We start from the raw sequence: 18892 nt of genomic DNA, 5'->3' as shown, positions 1-18892 counted from the left end.
TTATTTATTTTTTCTGAGATAATTAGTACAGACACCTTTTTTTAAAGAGATGACATGAGAATTTTCCGACAAATTTTCAAACGGCGGTTTCCTTTTGATAAACACACCATACACCTTACATTAAACAATATATGTGACCAACAAATAGTTAATAAAGAACAATTACTTTTTGAGTAGAATCTACATTTAGTATATAAACACTGAAAAAGATATTCCTGTTACCATTCGATATTGCTATTTATGCTTATCTATTACGCTATTACATTGCTAAATCAAAATCAAAATCATGACAGAATTTCCGTGCATTGAATGCACTTTAGAGTGTTCAGATGACACAATACAGTGTTCAAATTGTAGAAATTGGTTACATCGCACTTGTACAAATTTGACTGATGTAGAATTTAGGTCTTGGTCAGATAGAAATTTAGTTTATCTGTGTAAGTGTTGTGCATTCCGTGGAACGGATTACGATGCTGAAGGCGCTCTTAGGCGGTGAGTACATTTGTTGTTGTTGTTTTTTTATGAGGTCAATCCATGTTATCATGTTCAACACCAGTGGTGAGAAATTTTACCCAAATTGGCAAGTAAGATTTAAAAGATATTGTTTCATCGTGATATGACACTTTATGCAATCCTTAAATTTTCTACGTAATACTTAACATACTGTAAATGCACATGATACATGGAAGGACACGTATCATTTGATTATCAGTTTAACAGTTCAATGACCGTCTAACTGACGATTTATAGTTCATAACTTCTACGAGTCTCAGTCAACTATATAAGAGAATTTTTTAAACAATACGCAAGGTTTATTTAGAGTTTAAAATTATACCATGTTTTTCCTATGTATTTATCAAATATATAAAAACAAAATTCATTATAAAGTTACATTTTATTAAATCTCTTTTATAAAAACAAACACAAATAATAGTTTTGTTATTATCTCCCTTTATTTTTGAGTTTTGACGCTGAACCTGAAAAGCAAGCGAATGATTATATAGTTTTATTTCATAAAAGTATGACAACAACTGAAGATATTTCTTTCATGATAAATGTGTGGTCCTTAAAAGGACCGTTGTGTGGTCCTTAAAAGGACCGTTGGTTTTTATGCACTACACAATATTCTGCGTAGGCGGCACTGGTATTTGTGCATTCCATTGTTTCCCGGTTTTCTGCTTTCTAAATGCACGAGATCTTTGGCGTAATCTGCCGGAAATTTGACGTCTGGAAATCTTATGAAATTGTTTTTAAATTTTTTTGCCAAACATTTATTGATTTTCACCCGTTGTCTGTCAAAACAAAGTTTAGTAAGGCCCGGACTCTTAGAAAAATCCCCACGTGTCATTATTTCCGAAATGAACACGTGCTTACACCCTTTTTCTTTTAGATTATCAACAATTTCACAAATTCTCCCGACTATCTCTTTGGGGCTTGATGTGACGGTGATGTCATTTCCACCAATTGCTACTACCACGACCTCTGCTTTTTCTTCCAGCATTCTACCGTACAAGTCTGTATCCATTCTGTCTGTTCTCAGACCGCCTTTTCCATACCAACGTATATTGTAAGGAACATGTAAGCCTATTCGATCTTCGCAAAAAAATCGTAGACGTTTGATATAGCTATCGCCGAATAATACAACTTTAGCCATTGTTGTCATAAAGTAGACTGTCTGTAAAATATTTTTAAAACCTTATATATTATCTTGTCAGTGATATGAGTGATTAAATTAAAATTTGACATAAATCAAACTGTTTGAGTGAATACTTTTTAACCCTACAAATTGCTAGTGTCAGTTTAAAAAAAAAGCTGTTGTCTTTAATTACATTGTGTTGCTTGTTTGATACTTAATTGCTGAATGAGTGATTTGAGTCGAATCCAACAATTAGCGGGTGGAAAATCTCGGTTTTCATATATTCTGTTACAGAGTTATTTATTAAGAAAAGTATCTATTAAAATTTAAATATGTTAAAAAGCGGTATAATTTGCGTTTCGATATAATCAAAAACAACACTGCGCATCCGTGACAGAAAAGGGAAGTAATAATAATAATATTATTTTAAAGTTTAAAAATTATGCGGCAGAAAAAAAATCCTAAAAATTAATTAATAAATTAATAGATTATACATAATAACTTAATAAATATCTAACAGAATATATGACATCTGAAATGATCATAAGATATGGATAATGACAAAAACAGCAAAATATTTAAAATCATTTGGAAATAATTTCAGGTTTAGCGTCAAATACTTATTTGAGCCGCGTCATGTGAAAACCAACCTACTGGCTTTGCGACCAGTACAGATACATGGATCTGTACTGGTCGCAAAGCCACTAGGTAGGTTTTCACATGGCGCGGCTATTTTATTGATTTATGAGTAATTCAGCGTACTTATTTACAAGGCATATTTTCTTACAGACTTGAGTCTGCTATGCAGTCAAAAAAGAAAACTGCCCTTAACCAAGTCGCAAAGTCTGAAAGGAAACTGCTACAAAGTTACAACATAGCTTTTAGACAGATTGATGTTAAGTACCCATCAAGCAGCGAAGATCAAACCTCGACTGACATTCTTAGAATGTTTCATCCATCAAAAGTAGGGAACAGTGTCCCGATTAAAACCATAGGTGACGGCAATTGTCTTTATAGAGCAGTGTCTCTATGTTTAAATGGCTCAGAAGATCAACACGCATTGTTAAGATTGTTGTCTGCTTTAGAATTGATAGAAAACAAAAGTTACTACACTTCCAATGAATTCTTGCCAGACAACAGAATAGTCAAACATGAATTTTCAAAACTCCTACATGATGTGATAGTGATAAATAGTTTTTCTGGCATAGACCAAATGTTTGTTTTAAGTGCAGTGCTAAATCAAACCATTAAATCATATTATCCACCTCAAAACTTCTCTGATTACACATCGGAACCACTAACTTGTCGGGTAATAGGTAGAGGCTGTAGAGATATGGCACCAGATTTGTGCATCATGTGGACACAGATGACAATGCCAACATCACAGTTAGTACCAAACCACTTTGTACCGCTCGTGCCAAGTTCAAAAATAAGAACTGTTGAAAATGATGGAAGTACATGCTCGCTCAACATTAATGACGTTAATCTTTCTGAAGTTCCAATAGACGCTAGCATTATTCATGTCAATTGTAACGAATCAGAAACAGTTGAAAGGTCGTTTGATAATGTACCTCTTGACAGTTGTGATGATACAGCTGAAACTGGTACAGAATCAAATAACCGTTCAACTGATTCTGCTTCGGAGGCAGACACAGAAGATCAATGTAATAATAATTTCACTGGGAAACTTGACTCGGCATTTATGGAAACACAAAAAGCTGTCCATCTTTTGACGAATGTATCGGGTGAGGGGTTGGGCAAAATTCCAGGGGGCGCTAAAGAAAACTCTTATTTTTTAGTAAACAACACAAAAAATTTTGACAAGCGCTCCCGTAGCAAAAAAAGCAGTTTCTCGGACGATTGTGGCGTCTGGAACACTGAAAGTGGTACCTCTCCCAAGACATTTTATCTTTTGGGCAATAATGGTGACCTGTCCGTCATTTACAAAAAAGATAACGTCTTCTGTAGGTTAACACGCGTCCAGCGGAAAAGGGAATATGTACCTATGAATCCTCAACCTGACATATCTCAGGTTGTAGCGGTTCATAGGTATTATACTTCCTTGAAGTTGGACCCAAATTATAAGAAAAAGGTCACCTGGTTGGGAGAGGGGGGCTTACAAAGTCAGTTAGCTTTAATTGAGTATGTAGGTAAATTTCCGGGTCTTGGTTCCCATGGTAATTCGAGACAGCAAACCGAGTACCTACGGACACCTGACTACGTAATGGATGAAGTCACGGATTTACTATCAAATAACAAACCCAAACAGGTCTTTGATAAAATGAAAAGTAAGCATGACGTATCTACTCGCCCCACTGGTCTTCAACAAATCCGTGACAAAAAAAAGAATATGACAAAGACTAACGGGCAACATTCATCTTCACGTAAGAATGTTGCAGACCATATACTGAACTTAGAAAACATGGTGTCAAATAATCATTCCTATGTGAGGTCAATCATCCGCAATAACGGTAAGACACCATGTATCATTCTATACACTGATGAGCAAATGACGGACTTACAAAACATCTGTTGTCAAGGTCATACAGTCCTAGGGGTGGACAAAACTTTCAATTTATGTGACATGCACGTCACGGTCACCTGTTATAAGCAACTTAGTGTTAACAGACAACGGACGGACGATCATCCCATATTCATTGGTCCAATTTATCTGCATGATAACAGTGACTTTGAGTCGTACTGCCACTTTTTTTATCATTTGAAAATGAAACTCTGCAGCTCCCCCTTGGACAAATTAGTCATTGGCAGTGACGACGAACGCGCTCTTGTAAAAGCAGTTACAACAGCGTTCCCTGAGGCTACCCATGTGCTTTGTACGCGACATCTGCGTCAAAACGCAAAACAAAAATGACTGACGATGCTGTGACGTTACGGGATCGGACAGAAATTCTGGAAATGATATTTGGTGACGGTGGAATCTTAGACAGTGATGATAGTATCTGCTTTGAGAAAAGTGTGATCGGTTAGAACGTCACTGTTTGGAAAAATCACAAAACTTTGTGCGCTATTTCCAAGACAGACTTAGACCGCAGCTCAAAACGAAGGTCAGTGACCCTCGTTAAATGAAAAATTGACAGTCATTGGACGAACAATAATTGTGAATCCATGAACCATGTCCTTAAACAGGCCATTGACTGGAAGTCTCAACCATTGACAGACCTAGTCGACATTCTACATACCCTTGTTAAAGGTCAATTGGAGGACTTGCGCGGTGCCCTTATTGGGTCCGGCGAGTTCCGCTTGTCCCAAACCCATGCCCAGTTTCAGGTCACTAAAACTGAGTATGTCCAAATGACGACTCAGCAAAGACAGAAACTTTTCAATCGATTTAGGCGCCATCATATCCAAAAACAAGGTTACATGACATCGACAAATGGACAGTCTACCATTGTTGCTCCTCGCACACATGGTAAAAAACCAGGTCAACAAAAACGAAAAATCAACACCCGTACTGTGACTGTGAAAAGAACAAAAAGGGATAATTAGCAATGTACATATTATTTAATAACTACTGATTAGGCTCTAGTGTGAATTACGATATCACTCTGGTGATCATCAGGCTACGGTATAGCCCTCACTACGGCTGAAATCAAAAATTATTTAATAACTACTGATTAGGCTCTAGTGTGAATTACGATATCACTCTGGTGATCATCAGGCTACGGTATAGCCCTCACTACGGCTGAAATCAAAAATTCAGCAGAATGATTCTCGAGTGAGTATAACGATATCACTCTTGTGATCATCAGGCTACAGTATGGCCCTCACTCGAGCTCATTTCCAGCTACTTCATTGCTAGTTATCCTTTCTGTCGGATTTGAGTCCGAATTGCCAATACATAATTTGTGTACATTTTGTATATACAATGTAATATATTTAAGTAGTAATAAGGAAATGTGCTTTACACATCTATTTTAAGTCTCAATCTGATCAAGTTTATATTAAATCAAGAAGGAGGCTCGAGTGTGGCCCTCACTCGAGCTGTGATATGAAAAATATTATGTGTACATGTACAAAATACACCAATGCTGATGCAAATGCTATAGATCTACCATGAAAACGGATTAAAAATGAAATAAAACCAAGCAACTCTATGAAATGGATAATGAATGTCATTCTATTTACATAATAAATTAATAACTTTAATAACTTATCATTTTGAATAGTTAAATTAAGTCTGCCTCATATTCGATGTCTGTAATTTGTTTTGTGTACATAATTTAAGACAAATGTATTGTTTTATATTGTGTGACTATTATATTTCTGACACATGTGGTTGTTTTTATTCTGTGTATAATCATTATAATGTGTTCTTTTATATGTATGTTTTATGTATTAACTTTATTAACTTTGTATATAGAAATTGTGATCCGGAATTACTGACACTTAAGAAAAATAATAAAACTAATATAACATGTTATTTTTTATTCCTCTCTTCGATAAGACCACCGTGATGATTGGATTAACGCCTATTAATTATCGCTAATATACAATCGCTGTGATTAAATTAGCACCTCGTTAACTATAGATGTACAATACACGATGTGACAAGTGCTTTCCGGTAACTTGAATTTGCTTTTCGGTACACAAATACATATAATATTGAACGTAACAAATGTAAACATGTCATATCATAAAATAGTTAAAGAAAAAAAATGTTTAGTAATTCTGGATCATCGTATTTTTAATGTTTTTAATGTTTTTATATGTAAGTCTTGTCTTCAATTTGTGATCATAAAAGTTCAACAACTACGATGAATTTTACAGACCGTCATCTGCTTTACGTTTGTATGTATATTATATGTCGTATGTGCTTGTACATGTTTGTATGTTATTTTGACAGTTGTCACAAAAATAAATATGAAAATTGTTTTCAGATATGCTTTTTTTTTTTTTTCTGTTTAACAAGTTTATTTATTTTAACACAGTTTTCTCAAAACCGGAAAGCACTATTGAAATAAATATTATCAAATGAACGTAATTATGAGACTTAATTTGACCAAATATTTATCACTTTTTATTACTTTTTCAATCATTACAAGTTAAACAGATTCAACGCTATGATTAAAGATTGCTTTCCGGTCGTGTTGATATATTCACGAAGTGAATGGACATGTGCGTCGGACATTTAGTTTTCATGTAGACATTGATAAATTCGCTTATAATCAATTAATATAATAAAACTTTAAATAATTATCTGAATTTCTGCTGCTCTTATAAATTCCAATTTCCTTCAAATATTATTAATCTCTTATAATTTAACAGGATCGCAGAACCGGAAAGCACTCGCGAAATGTCAATTATCATACTATCCTGATACAAGCAAGTTAATTGGTCAACATTTCATCAAATTATATCTTTTTTTCAATAATAAATCGATTTAAACCATTGAAAACTCGCCCAGAACATCCCTTATATGTTTTTTATAAGAAATTTGAGTGCTTTCCGGTGTTTCGGTGCTATCCGGTGCTTTCCGGTCATTCTATTTACCCAAAAAAATCAGCTCAGAGATGCTTACATGCTCTCACGAATCTCTGAGTTGAAACGAATCCCATATTGAAACCTAACCAGAAATTGTGTCAGAAGTCTGTCACGCTATAATTTCCTGAAATGAAACCACATGAACTTTCCTTTTATTTTAGAACTGGACCTCTAGACCCGTAGTCTAAGAGTCTGGTAATCAATATAAAGGTAAAGGTAAGCTTTATTTAATGCCTCATATAATCAACATATAACACAAGCTACACTGAAAGCTCTTGTGCAACAAACTTAAAACTAGAGAAACCAAGAGCAAAGAAAGCCATCAGGTTAAATTCATTCGCACACCGAGTTGTTGGTATGAAGTCAAAACGTCCCCTAGTCAAACACCCCCTGGTCAAAACATCCCCCATTTTGGTCAAAACGTCCCCCATTCAGTTTAGAATTTGGAAGTTGTTACACCATGGAACAATTTACCTGCTGAGATAATTAATGCAAAAACTGTTGACACATTTAAAACAAGGCTTGACAAACACTGGATTAATAAACGTTATGATATGTCAGATATATACTGAGAGAAGTTTTGAACTTTAATGTTTCTGACCAGGTGCAAATATAACTAACAAATATAAGAAGCATACTAAGGAAAAGTTTCAGCACACCAGTTATCAACTATATAAATAGATAATCGACACAGACCAGAACCGTCGACGCGAGAAAAAACAGTAATCCAATGGGGAATATACGCCATATCAGGGCATCGAAAATTCCCCTGTCAACAAAAGGTAAAAGATAAAAAAAACTAGGTATCCAGTATCAGATACTTTCCTGTGCTTATTTTACCAGGTCGGGGTAAACACCCCGGGATACCTTTATTTTCACAGAAAGCTTTGAAATTAACTGTTTTTGTTGCATTTTTTCCATATTTAGCAATAAATTGAGCGTGAATATAGGTGTATCCTAAGTAGCCAGACTCATAACACGGACCCCGGGACGCCTGACTCAATGGAGAATCGCATACTGCATAATAGTGACGAAACAGGCATCCCGGGGTATGCTTTATGAGCAGTATAGCCTACTTATAATATTCTTAAATTTATGCTTTATTTATTTCAGAAATAAGAACATGTACATCTAAATAACAAAATAAGTATTTGCAAGCTTTCTTAGGGAAATGTGGTGTACCGGTGTATGCAGTTTATCACTGTGATCGCGAAGTAGAATCGGGCCTCCCGGGGTTCGTGTTATGAGTCTGCTACTTATGATACACCTATATATTCATGCTCAATTTATTGCTTAATATGATAAAGCTGCAATAAAAACAATTATATTCAAAGCTTTCTATAAAAATAAAGGTATCCCGGGGTGTTTACCTCCTGGTACTGCCCTTTAAATGCCGAGTGCCAAGCAGGGAAGCTACCAGTACCATTTTTCACGTCTTTGGTATGACGTGGCCGGGGATCGAACCCCAGACCTCCCGCACTCAAAATGGATACTACCAATGAGCTATTGCAGACATCCCAACTTTTTCTGAATGCCAAGTGGGAGTTCATGCATTCCAAAGTGGGAGATTGAGGTGTTCAAGTGGGAGATTTAATACTATGGTATTTACGTTCATGGTATTACTTAATGGAGGCTTTTAATACATACATAGGTATATAAAACATCTCTTAAGCACTCCTAATAAAAAAAATAATTAATTACATGCAAGGCAGCAGCTAATGATATCAACTTATTTGCACTTATATCACTAGTCATTACTCTTGACATGTTCATTTTAAGTTTATCATGCATTTTTCAAGTCCTGAAATGTTAATATCTAACTAGTCACCACATTCAACTCTTTGTTGTAACTTGCGCAAGCCTTCTTTCAGGGCGTTCATTTGACCCGAGGTCCCGAGTTTTGACCCGCGAAAATCGAGCAAAACTCGTATTTGACCTGCACAGAATATGCCCCGTGCATCGGCTTGACTCGCGGAAATTTTCCTTGAAGCGTCTCAAGGTCGAAAGTTCTGCCCCTTGTCAATCAAAATCCCAGTGAATTTCAATATTGTTCGCCAGCACAAGCGGAAGTATGGCAGTAGGCGGAGCGTCGTATGTTAATTAGCTACAGACAGACGTCAATCACGCCACGCGCCAACTGACACGTGGTCATCTCGCGGTGTGTATTTAGTACAATAATGTCATGTCATTATCAAAGGTGTTTGTTGTGATCAATGTGTAAAAGTTGATTGATAAACAATGCAGCCTTAGATTATCGTGTTTTTACCACTTGTTAATTATTTTGTGTGCTTGATACGATTACATGAGCTGGTAGGCCGTTACGGTCTATAGCAAAATTATTATCATTGCCGAGGCTTTGTTTGGGCCAAAACAAATTAAATATTTAATTAAAAGCAGAAATTTAAACAGGGCTTTTTTACCCTATAAATCTACCTCCGGTAAAAGGAGGTAATCCCAATGCAAAAAAAGTATGTTTTTTTCCCCAAAGTTGAATTTAAAATTCCCAAATGATTATACCTTTTAGGGTTTTTGCTGTTTTAAGATAGTTTTGCTAATTTGTATGTATATTTAGGTAAATTATAATACTGGACATTGAACAATTACTGAAATGCAATTCATTAATATTTCACACAAAAACACATTTATGTAGATTTTGGTAGTTTGCAAATTGTCCCAATTAAGACAATTTCCGAGAGCATTTTCCCAATTCCACCGGTGTCGGTGGCATTCCCAAATTGATGAAAAAAAGGCCTGTATAAGTGGTATGGTGAAAAAATGAAATTTAAAACAGGTGTTTTATCAAGAATTTTAAATTTGTACTTTCATTTGCCATATTTGTCACTCGTTTTTGGGACCGCCATTTTCGGACATTTTTATAATCTCTTACAAGATTTTTCTAGTACAATCTAAATAAAAAGCCAATAAAAAGTCTGTATTTAAGAAAAATATGATCACTGCAAAAGCAGCTCTTATTTTGAAGAATTTGCCGAGAATAAAGTCATGCAAAGGCACCAAACCCCACCCACTTTAGGCAATGTGCAAAATAAGACAACTAAAATATGAATTGCTTAAGAAAATCTGTAATGACTAATGTACTTGTTTTAGATAAAGTATGTGGGAGTTTCATTAATAACAGTATATCTTGACCCCTGAAAAGCTGATCTTGACTCTTGAAAATCTGATTTTGACCCTTGAAAATTTAGGCTGAAGAGTCAATGACTCTTGAGTTTCAGAACCTACCGAACGCCCTGCTTCTTTGCAAAATTTCATAGTTTTGGCACTTTAAGCACTATGTCTAAAATTAAAACTCCACTGAGAATTAAACCTTCACTTATATTTCTTTTGTGGGGAACAAGACTCCCGCGGTGAGTTTTTACATTTTTGCATCACAAACAATGCAACTATTAGAACCGTCAAAATCAGAGTTAAAAAGAAAACAAGTTTTAGCAATAGAAAATTAACTGTTTGATTCTCATCTTTGCCCACCCATATCTAAAACCCCTAGCCCCAATTTTTTTATTGATCAAAATCTGGATATCCAAAATTGTATGCCCGGATACTGTTACGCTTTTGTAAACATTGCCCAAATCTCCAGTTTAAAGGATGTGTTTGACAAATTGTGATGATAGAAAGACAGTTTTATAACAGCATTTGACAGTATCTGATATTAAAATTTACCATGACATTACATCTTCTCTGATTTAATCCATTGCCACAAGGGTATGAGAGAACAGAAGCCAGATTTCCTTTTAATGCTGAGGATCAAGCAAGGGAGCTTTTAGTACCATTTTTCACATCTTTAATGTGACGCAGCCGGGAATTGAACCCACAGCATCTTGCACTCAAAGAGGATATTCTGCCACTAGGCTATAGAGGTGGGTTTATTCAGAAAATAGTTTGTAAGGGTGGGTATGGTTTGAAAGGTTGGGAAAAGCACTGGGTGCTGCACCCTTCTTTTCAGTAAAGATGGAACACTCTGAATGCAGGAAGATTTTGGAAGATAGTAACTAAAAGCAAAGATTTTAAGTAAATTTAATTATATTTTTCAGTTGACTGTTTTGAGAATGGCAGAAAGAAAAAACTAGTTGGACTTCAACATTACTTTGCAGAAGAAATCACAAGTAGTAAGTAACTGCAGCTTGGAAGAATTTTTTTTGTAAAGATGTAATTATTTAGAAAAGTTCTGTAGCACAGTTGTTAAGAAAACTGAAAGCTTGCTCAAACAGCTGATCCACTTTGTCAGAAAACAAGTATAAATGCCAGTTTAAGGGTTAAACTATGATCTTTATACTGAGCTTTTTGCTTGGTGTTCGGTTAAAACACAGTTTTTAGTGATCTGTGGACTAGTAGATGTTGATTCAAATCAAGAAACCTTTTGCCACTTTCATAAGAACATTAATTTTGTATAGTTGTCAAGACATAAGTGGTTCTTCGAATTTGGGAGCTACTTTAACTAATGGAGTGCAGCAAGGAGGTGTGTTACATGTCTCAGTTGTAGGAGTGTGACGTTGTTATTGGTTCATTTTGTTTCTTCTTTCAGTTGTTGTTACAGAAGATGTGTGTAAACACAAGAAGAAAACAAAATCACAAGAGAGGTAAATACATCTATATGTACATACTTCAAGTAGTTCAGTTGTTGACAGCAAAATCCCAACAAGACATGGTCATAAGGCCTGGAATATTTTGATTTTGTAAAAAATATTATAAATTTGGTGGTGATGGTTTAAAAATATTTTTTGATAAAACAATTTGACGTGGTCAGGAGCAAATTCACAGGCAGTGGCAATAATAAAAAATTTTTTGGTATTTATTTGACGTTCAGTTTACCTCATAATTACCCCTTTTAAAAAATTGTTACATTTCACACTTTATATAAAACACCTTTTTCCCGTTGGATGAAAGACAACCCTCTTCAAATGGAAAGAGTTAACCCCCAGTTATCAGCCCTTTTTTTACTGTGATTAAAGGGGTTTATTGTTTTAGGTCCCTCCCTTTGCTAAAAAGGTACTCTAAAAACCTGGCGAAAAAAACATATCCCCATGTCCAGTTGCAACCTCCTCAATCACTACATTACAAACAAACAATGTGAATTATAAGTGATATTTAATGATTGGAAGTACATTTTTTGTGTATTATAAAAAGTATTTGTGATTTTTACAGTGTTGGAATGGCAGTGGAAGCTTTTTTGTCTAAATGTAAACCCTTCAACCTGAAAAACCCGAAGTTTTTGCCTTTTTCACTTGTCTTGAGAACAAAAAGCGGGATGATATAAGTTTGTAGTTTTTTTTCATTAAATATAAAGGTTATTTTAGTTTTTTTGCTCCCTGTCAAAAAGTGACAAGGTGGCTTTTGTGATGGCGGCGTCCGTCGCCGTGCGTCCGTAAAATTTTGCTTTTGACACTAAAAGGGGCACATTTTTTATGGGACTTTATGAAGTTGGTCAGAATGTTCACCTTGATGATACCCAGGGCAAGTTCGAAACTGGGTCACGTGCCCTCAAAAAAAATAGGTCAGTAGGCTAAAAATAAAAAACCTTGGACCTCTCTAGGGCCATATTTTCAAAAACTTATGAAAATTTGTCAGAATTTCCCCCTTGATGATATCTAGGTCAAGTTCGAAAGTGGGGCACGTGCCTTCAAAAACGGGCAGTAGGTCTAAAAATAGAAAAACCTTTGACCCTCAAAAGGGGCCCTTTATTTCAAAAGATCTTCAGAAAATTGGTCAGAACGTTACCTTGATGTATCTAGGGGAAATTCGAAACTGGGTAGTGCAGTCAAAAAATAGGTCAGTGGTCAAATAATGAAAAACCCTTTTCCTCTCTAAAGGGCCTATTTTCATGGGGTCTGTAGAAAGTTGGTCGAAATTTTACTTGATGATATTAAGGGCAATCCTGGGTTGCATGCGGCAAAACAGGTCGTGTCAAAATAGAAAAAACCCTTTTGACCTCTCTAGAGGCCATATTTTATGGTTTCATGAAAATTGGTCAGAATGTTCACCTTGATGATATCTAGTTCAAGTTCAAAAGTGGGTCACGTGCCTTCAAAAACTAGGTCAGTAGGTCAAATAATAGAAAAACCTTGTTACCTCTCTAGAGGCCATATTTTTCATGGGATCAGTATGAAAGTTGGTCTGAATGTTCATCTTGATGATATCTAGGTCAAATTCGAAACTGGGTCATGTGCGGTCAAAAACTAGGTCAGTAGGTATAAAAATAGAAAAACCATGTGACCTCTCTAGAGGCCATACTTGTAAATGGATCTCCATAAAAATTGGTCAGTATGTTCACCTTGATGATATCTAGGGCAAGTTTGAAACTGGGTCACGTGCCTTAAAAAACTAGGTCAGTAGGTCAAATAATAAAAAAACCTTGTGACCTCTCTAGAGGCCATACTTTTCATGGGATCTGTATGAAAGTTGATCTGAATAATCATCTTGATGCTATCTAGGTCAAGTTCGAAACTGGGTAAACTGCAGTCAAAAACTAGGTCAGTAGGTCTAAAATTATTAAAATCTTTTGACCTCTCTAGAGGCCATATTTTTCAATGGATCTTCATGAAAATTGATCTGAATGTTCACCTTGATGATATCTAGGTCAGTTTCGAAACTGGGTCACGTGCCATCAAAAACTAGGACAGTAGGTCTAAAAATAGAAAAACCTTGTGACCTCTCTAGAGGCCATATTTTTCATGAGATCTTCATGAAAATTAGTGAGAATGTTCACCTTGATGATATCTAGGTAAAGTTCAAAACAGAGTCATGTACCTTCGAAAACTAGGTCAATAGGTCAAATAATAGAAAAACCTTGTGACCTCTCTAGAGACCATATTTTTCAATGGATCTTCATGAAAATTGGTCAGAATTTTTATCTTGATAATATCTAGGTCAAGTTCAAAACTGGGTCACATGAGCTCAAAAACTAGGTCATTATGTCAAATAATAGAAAAGACGACGTCATACTTAAAACTGGGTCATGTGGGAAGAGGTGAGCGATTCAGGACCATCATGGTCCTCTTGTTTAAACACTTTTTTCAGTTTTATTGTAAAAAAAAATCTTGGAAAAATTTAGATCCTGTGAATAATGGATTTGACACTAGGGTTTTTAGCTCACCTGTCACAAAGTGACAAGGTGAGCTTTTGTGATCGCGCAGTGTCCGTCGTCCGTCGTCCGTCCGTGCGTCCGTGCGTCCGTAAACTTTTTGCTTGTGACCACTCTAGAGGTCACATTTTTCATGGGATCTTTATGAAAATTGGTCAGAATGTTCATCTTGATGATATCTAGGTCAAGTTTGAAACTGGGTCATGTGCGGTCAAAAACTAGGTCAGTAGGTCTAAAAATAGAAAAACCTTGTGACCACTCTAGAGGTCACATTTTTCATGTGATCTTCATGAAAATTGGTCAGAATGTTCATCTTGATGATATCTAGGTCAAGTTCGAAACTGGGTCACGTGAAGTCAAAAACTAGGTCAGTAGGTCTAAAAATAGGAAAACCTTGTGACCACTCTAGAGGTCACATTTTTCATGGGGTCTTCATGAAAGTTGGTCAGAATGTTCATCTTGATGATATCTAGGTCAAGTTCGAAACTGGGTCACGTGCGGTCAAAAACTAGGTCAGTAGGTCTAAAAATAGAAAAACCTTGTGACCACTCTAGAGGTCACATTTTTCATGGGATCTTCATGAAAGTTGGTCAGAATGTTCATCTTGATGATATCTAGGTCAAGTTCGAAACTGGGTCACGTGCGTTCAAAAACTAGGTCAGTAGGTCTAAAAATAGAAAAACCTTGTGACCACTCTAGAGGTCACATTTTTCATGGGATCTTCATGAAAGTTGGTCAGATTGTTCATCTTGATGATATCTAGGTCAGGTTCGAAACTGGGTCACGTGTGGTCAAAAACTAGGTCAGTAGGTCTAAAAATAGAAAAACCTTGTGACCACTCTAGAGGTCACATTTTTCATGGGATCTTCATGAAAGTTGGTCAGAATGTTCATCTTGATGATATCTAGGTCAAGTTCGAAACTGGGTCACGTGGAGTCAAAAACTAGGTCAGTAGGTCTAAAAATAGAAAAACCTTGTGACCACTCTAGAGGTCACATTTTTCATGGGATCTTTATGAAAGTTGGTCAGAATGTTCATCTTGATGATATCTAGGTCAAATTCGAAACTGGGTCACGTGCCTTCAGAAACTAGGTCAGTAGGTCTAAAAATACAAAAACCTTGTGACCACTCTAGAGGTCACATTTTTCATGGGATCTTCATGAAAGTTGGTCAGAATGTTCATCTTGATGATATCTAGGTCAAGTTCGAAACTGGGTCACGTGCGGTTCAAAAACTAGGTCAGTAGGTCTAAAAATAGAAAAACCTTGTGACCACTCTAGAGGTCACATTTTTCATGGGATCTTCATGAAAAATGGTCAGAATGTTCATCTTGATGATATCTAGGTCAAGTTCGAAACTGGGTGACGTGCGGTCAAAAACTAGGTCAGTAGGTCTAAAAATAGAAAAACCTTGTGACCACTCTAGAGGTCACATTTTTCATGGGATCTTCATGAAAAATGGTCAGAATGTTCATCTTGAATATATCTAGGTCAAGTGCGAAACTGGGTTACGTGCCTTCAAAAACTAGGTCAGTAGGTCTAAAAATAGAAAAACCTTGTGACCACTCTAGAGGTCACATTTTTCTTGGGATCTTCATGAAAGTTGGTCAGAATGTTCATCTTGATGATTTCTAGGTCAAGTTCGAAACTGGGTCACGTGCGGTCAAAAACTAGGTCAGTAGGTCTAAAAATAGAAAAACCTTGTGACCACTCTAGAGGTCACATTTTTCATGGGATCCTTATGAAAGTTGGTCAGAATGTTCATCTTGATGATATCTAGGTCAAGTTCGAAACTGGGTCACGTGCCTTCAAAAACTAGGTCAGTAGGTCTAAAAATAGAAAAACCTTGTGACCACTCTAGAGGTCACATTTTTCATGGGATCTTCATGAAAGTTGGTCAAAAACGATGTCATACTCAAAACTGGGTCATGTGGGAAGAGGTGAGCGATTCAGGACCATCATGGTCCTCTTGTTAATCTTCAGGCTGAGATGCCAACACCTTATCTACAATAAAGATTTATGGACCATTTGCAAGTAGGCAATTCTTCCTAATAATTTATTTTCTTAGCTTTGTTTCCTTATTTCAGTAGTAAGCTGTTTTATATTCTGAAAATTTCAGTTGCACTTTTAGCCAATGAATACTAAGTTTTGTCTACTCAGACTTAGCATGCATTTGGGAAATTGCATGCGTCAAGACCTTCCTTAATTTTAATGGCAAGCTCTTGCTTATTACTCCTCTACTGGTGTTTCGCTGGAGGAGACTTATAGTTTAATGTCTGTACGTCAGTCAGTCTGTCCCTCGGTCGCACAAAATGGGATCCTGCAATTGCCTAGAATAAAAGGTACAAGATATTTTTTCATGAAACTTAGCACATGGATAGATAGCAATGTTGAGAATATGCATATTCTTTTATTGCGTTGCTATGGCAAAAATAAATTGGTTGCTATGGCAACAAATAGTCCAATACCCCAGTCAAACATACGGCACGGATAGCTACGTCTAGCCACGGATAGAAACGTAGTAATCCGTATCCATCCATACCTGAGCCGTACGGATTGGTACAGATTGATACGGATTACTATGTTTCTATCCATGGCTAGACGTAGCTATCCGCGCCTTATGTGTGACTGGGATATAAAATATGACTAATATGGTGGCAATTAGGGATCCTGAGATAACGTAAGAAGTGCAAGATACTGTTCCTTGAAACTTGATAATACATGGATAGATGGCAATATGGAAAATATGCACTTCTTTTTTAGCAACAAATAGTACACAAGTATGAGATAAGAGTGGATATTGTGATAACTTCAGAAGCACAAGAGTTTTTACATGAGATTTGGTAAATAGGTAGATTTTCTGTGCATTTGTCTGCCTATCTGTCTTTCTGTCAGTCACAAATGGTGGATTCATTCATAACTGATTTTTTCATGAAACCTAGCTTGACATAGATAGAAAGCAGAATGTAGAATGTACTCAGCATTTTATTTTGTCCCTTTATCTGTCCATTTCTCTGTCCATCATCCACAAAATATAGATCCTTTGTTGACTTTCGAAGGACAAGAGATTTTTTATGAAACCTAACTTTTAAATGGTACGTTATTTTAAGAATATGCAGGTTCTTCAGTTAATTTTTAACCTTAAGCCTGCTGGCAGCAAGTAATTCTGCCTTTGTGACCAGTGCAGACCAAGATCAGCCTGCAAATCTGTGCAGGCTGAACTTGGTCTGCACTGTTTGCTACTCAGTAAGTTTTCAGTGAACACCCCTTCAGTTAATAAATGGTACAGCCCAAACTGAATGACAGACCAGTCCATTTCAGAAATTTAGCAGGGTAAAGGTTAATATATAAAATGTGTTGCCTATAGCAGCAAATATGACAAGTGCCCTTGCTGTTAGGGGACTTTTAATGCTGGGAAATAGTCATGTTCATAAATTATATGGTAAATGTTTTCTAATTTGCTACATTTTAGCATTGACGTCCTCAGGAAATGAGACAGGTAGCAGTGACTCGGACATTGATGCTCTCCCACAGTCTGACGAATACACCATTATACCCAAGCTGTGCAATACATTCTATGAATCTGTAAGTTTAGATAGTAATGTACATGGTTATAATATCTATACAGTTTGGTTATTTATAATTTCCATGCTGTGTAAATGATTTAATTTCAGTGGATGTTTTATCCTAGTTTTTAGTCTGCTACAATACATTGCATAATATTGGCAATGGATTTATTTTTGCAAATTTTTGTGAATAGTGCCACTTGCAAATTCAAAATATTCGTGAATATTAATACACATCATGTCCTTAAACACTCTCGTTTGACAAATGTAGTGCAAACACGGGGAATAAGACTGCTAATCATGTAATCAGTAAATAAAACTTACATGAAATAACCCAGTCTACAGTAAACCAGAAGTTACATGTGATAATGGGTAAGACAGATAGTCCGAAGTTATTCTGTTTATCTCAAAAGCACATTGAGCGCCTGCCCTTGACTCTGTAGGGAGAGTGCAGATCTATTGATCATGAGGTTGTTGAGTTCAATCCCTAGGTGAGGTATATGTTCTCTGTGATGATTAAAATTTATAGTGACATAGTGTCTGAAATCGTTCCTCCACCACATCTGATTCATATGAATAAGTTGGCAGTTGCTAATGGAGAACAGATTAATACGTGTATAGTATCCTAGAACATTGGTAAAGTTTTTTGCCCAACAATTAAATAATTGACATACTGTTTGAAAACAGCACTAAAGCCAAAACAAAAAATTTCAGGTCACATACATTAAGAAGCATCAAGTGGTTGCCGTGGCAATGGAGGGTATATCTATAGGAAGATTTGGCAGGCTTTGTTGGTTACAGGTAAATGTTTGCTTTGGTTTTGTGTAAATTGATGCATATTCTTTTATGGTGTAGGTCTGTAAATAGAAGGCAAAAGTCTCAATCCTGCTTATAAAAATGAAACAGACTTTTAAATCTTAATTTTATATGTAGTGCATCATCTCTGATGTGAATATGGCTGAAATTAAATTGCATACCTGAAAAGTTAAATTTTTCAGGCATGTTCAAAATTGGGGTGTCTTTAGCCACGATCATCTATATTGGCATCTTTAAATCAGTTACATTCTTCTTTTGTTTCAAGCCATGTCAGGGA

At 36.0% G+C, this 18892-nt stretch overlaps 1 protein-coding gene across 1 annotated transcript in view; it reads left to right on the top strand.

Moving 5' to 3' along the window:
- LOC123556945 (uncharacterized) overlaps nt 1–18892 on the top strand; it is a 38268-nt gene that overhangs the window by 7539 nt on the left and 11837 nt on the right. The window contains exons 2-5 of the mRNA XM_053544553.1: nt 11188–11262; nt 11679–11733; nt 17587–17818; nt 18514–18600. Of these exons, the coding sequence (XP_053400528.1) occupies nt 11188–11262; nt 11679–11733; nt 17587–17818; nt 18514–18600 (449 nt within the window). The remainder of the gene's footprint in view (nt 1–11187; nt 11263–11678; nt 11734–17586; nt 17819–18513; nt 18601–18892) is intronic.

Source organism: Mercenaria mercenaria, chromosome 5 (genome assembly GCF_021730395.1).
Source record: "Mercenaria mercenaria strain notata chromosome 5, MADL_Memer_1, whole genome shotgun sequence".
NCBI lineage: Eukaryota > Metazoa > Mollusca > Bivalvia > Venerida > Veneridae > Mercenaria > Mercenaria mercenaria.
Note: the sequence above shows the minus strand (reverse complement) of the source record. Positions and strands in the feature narration are given on the sequence as shown.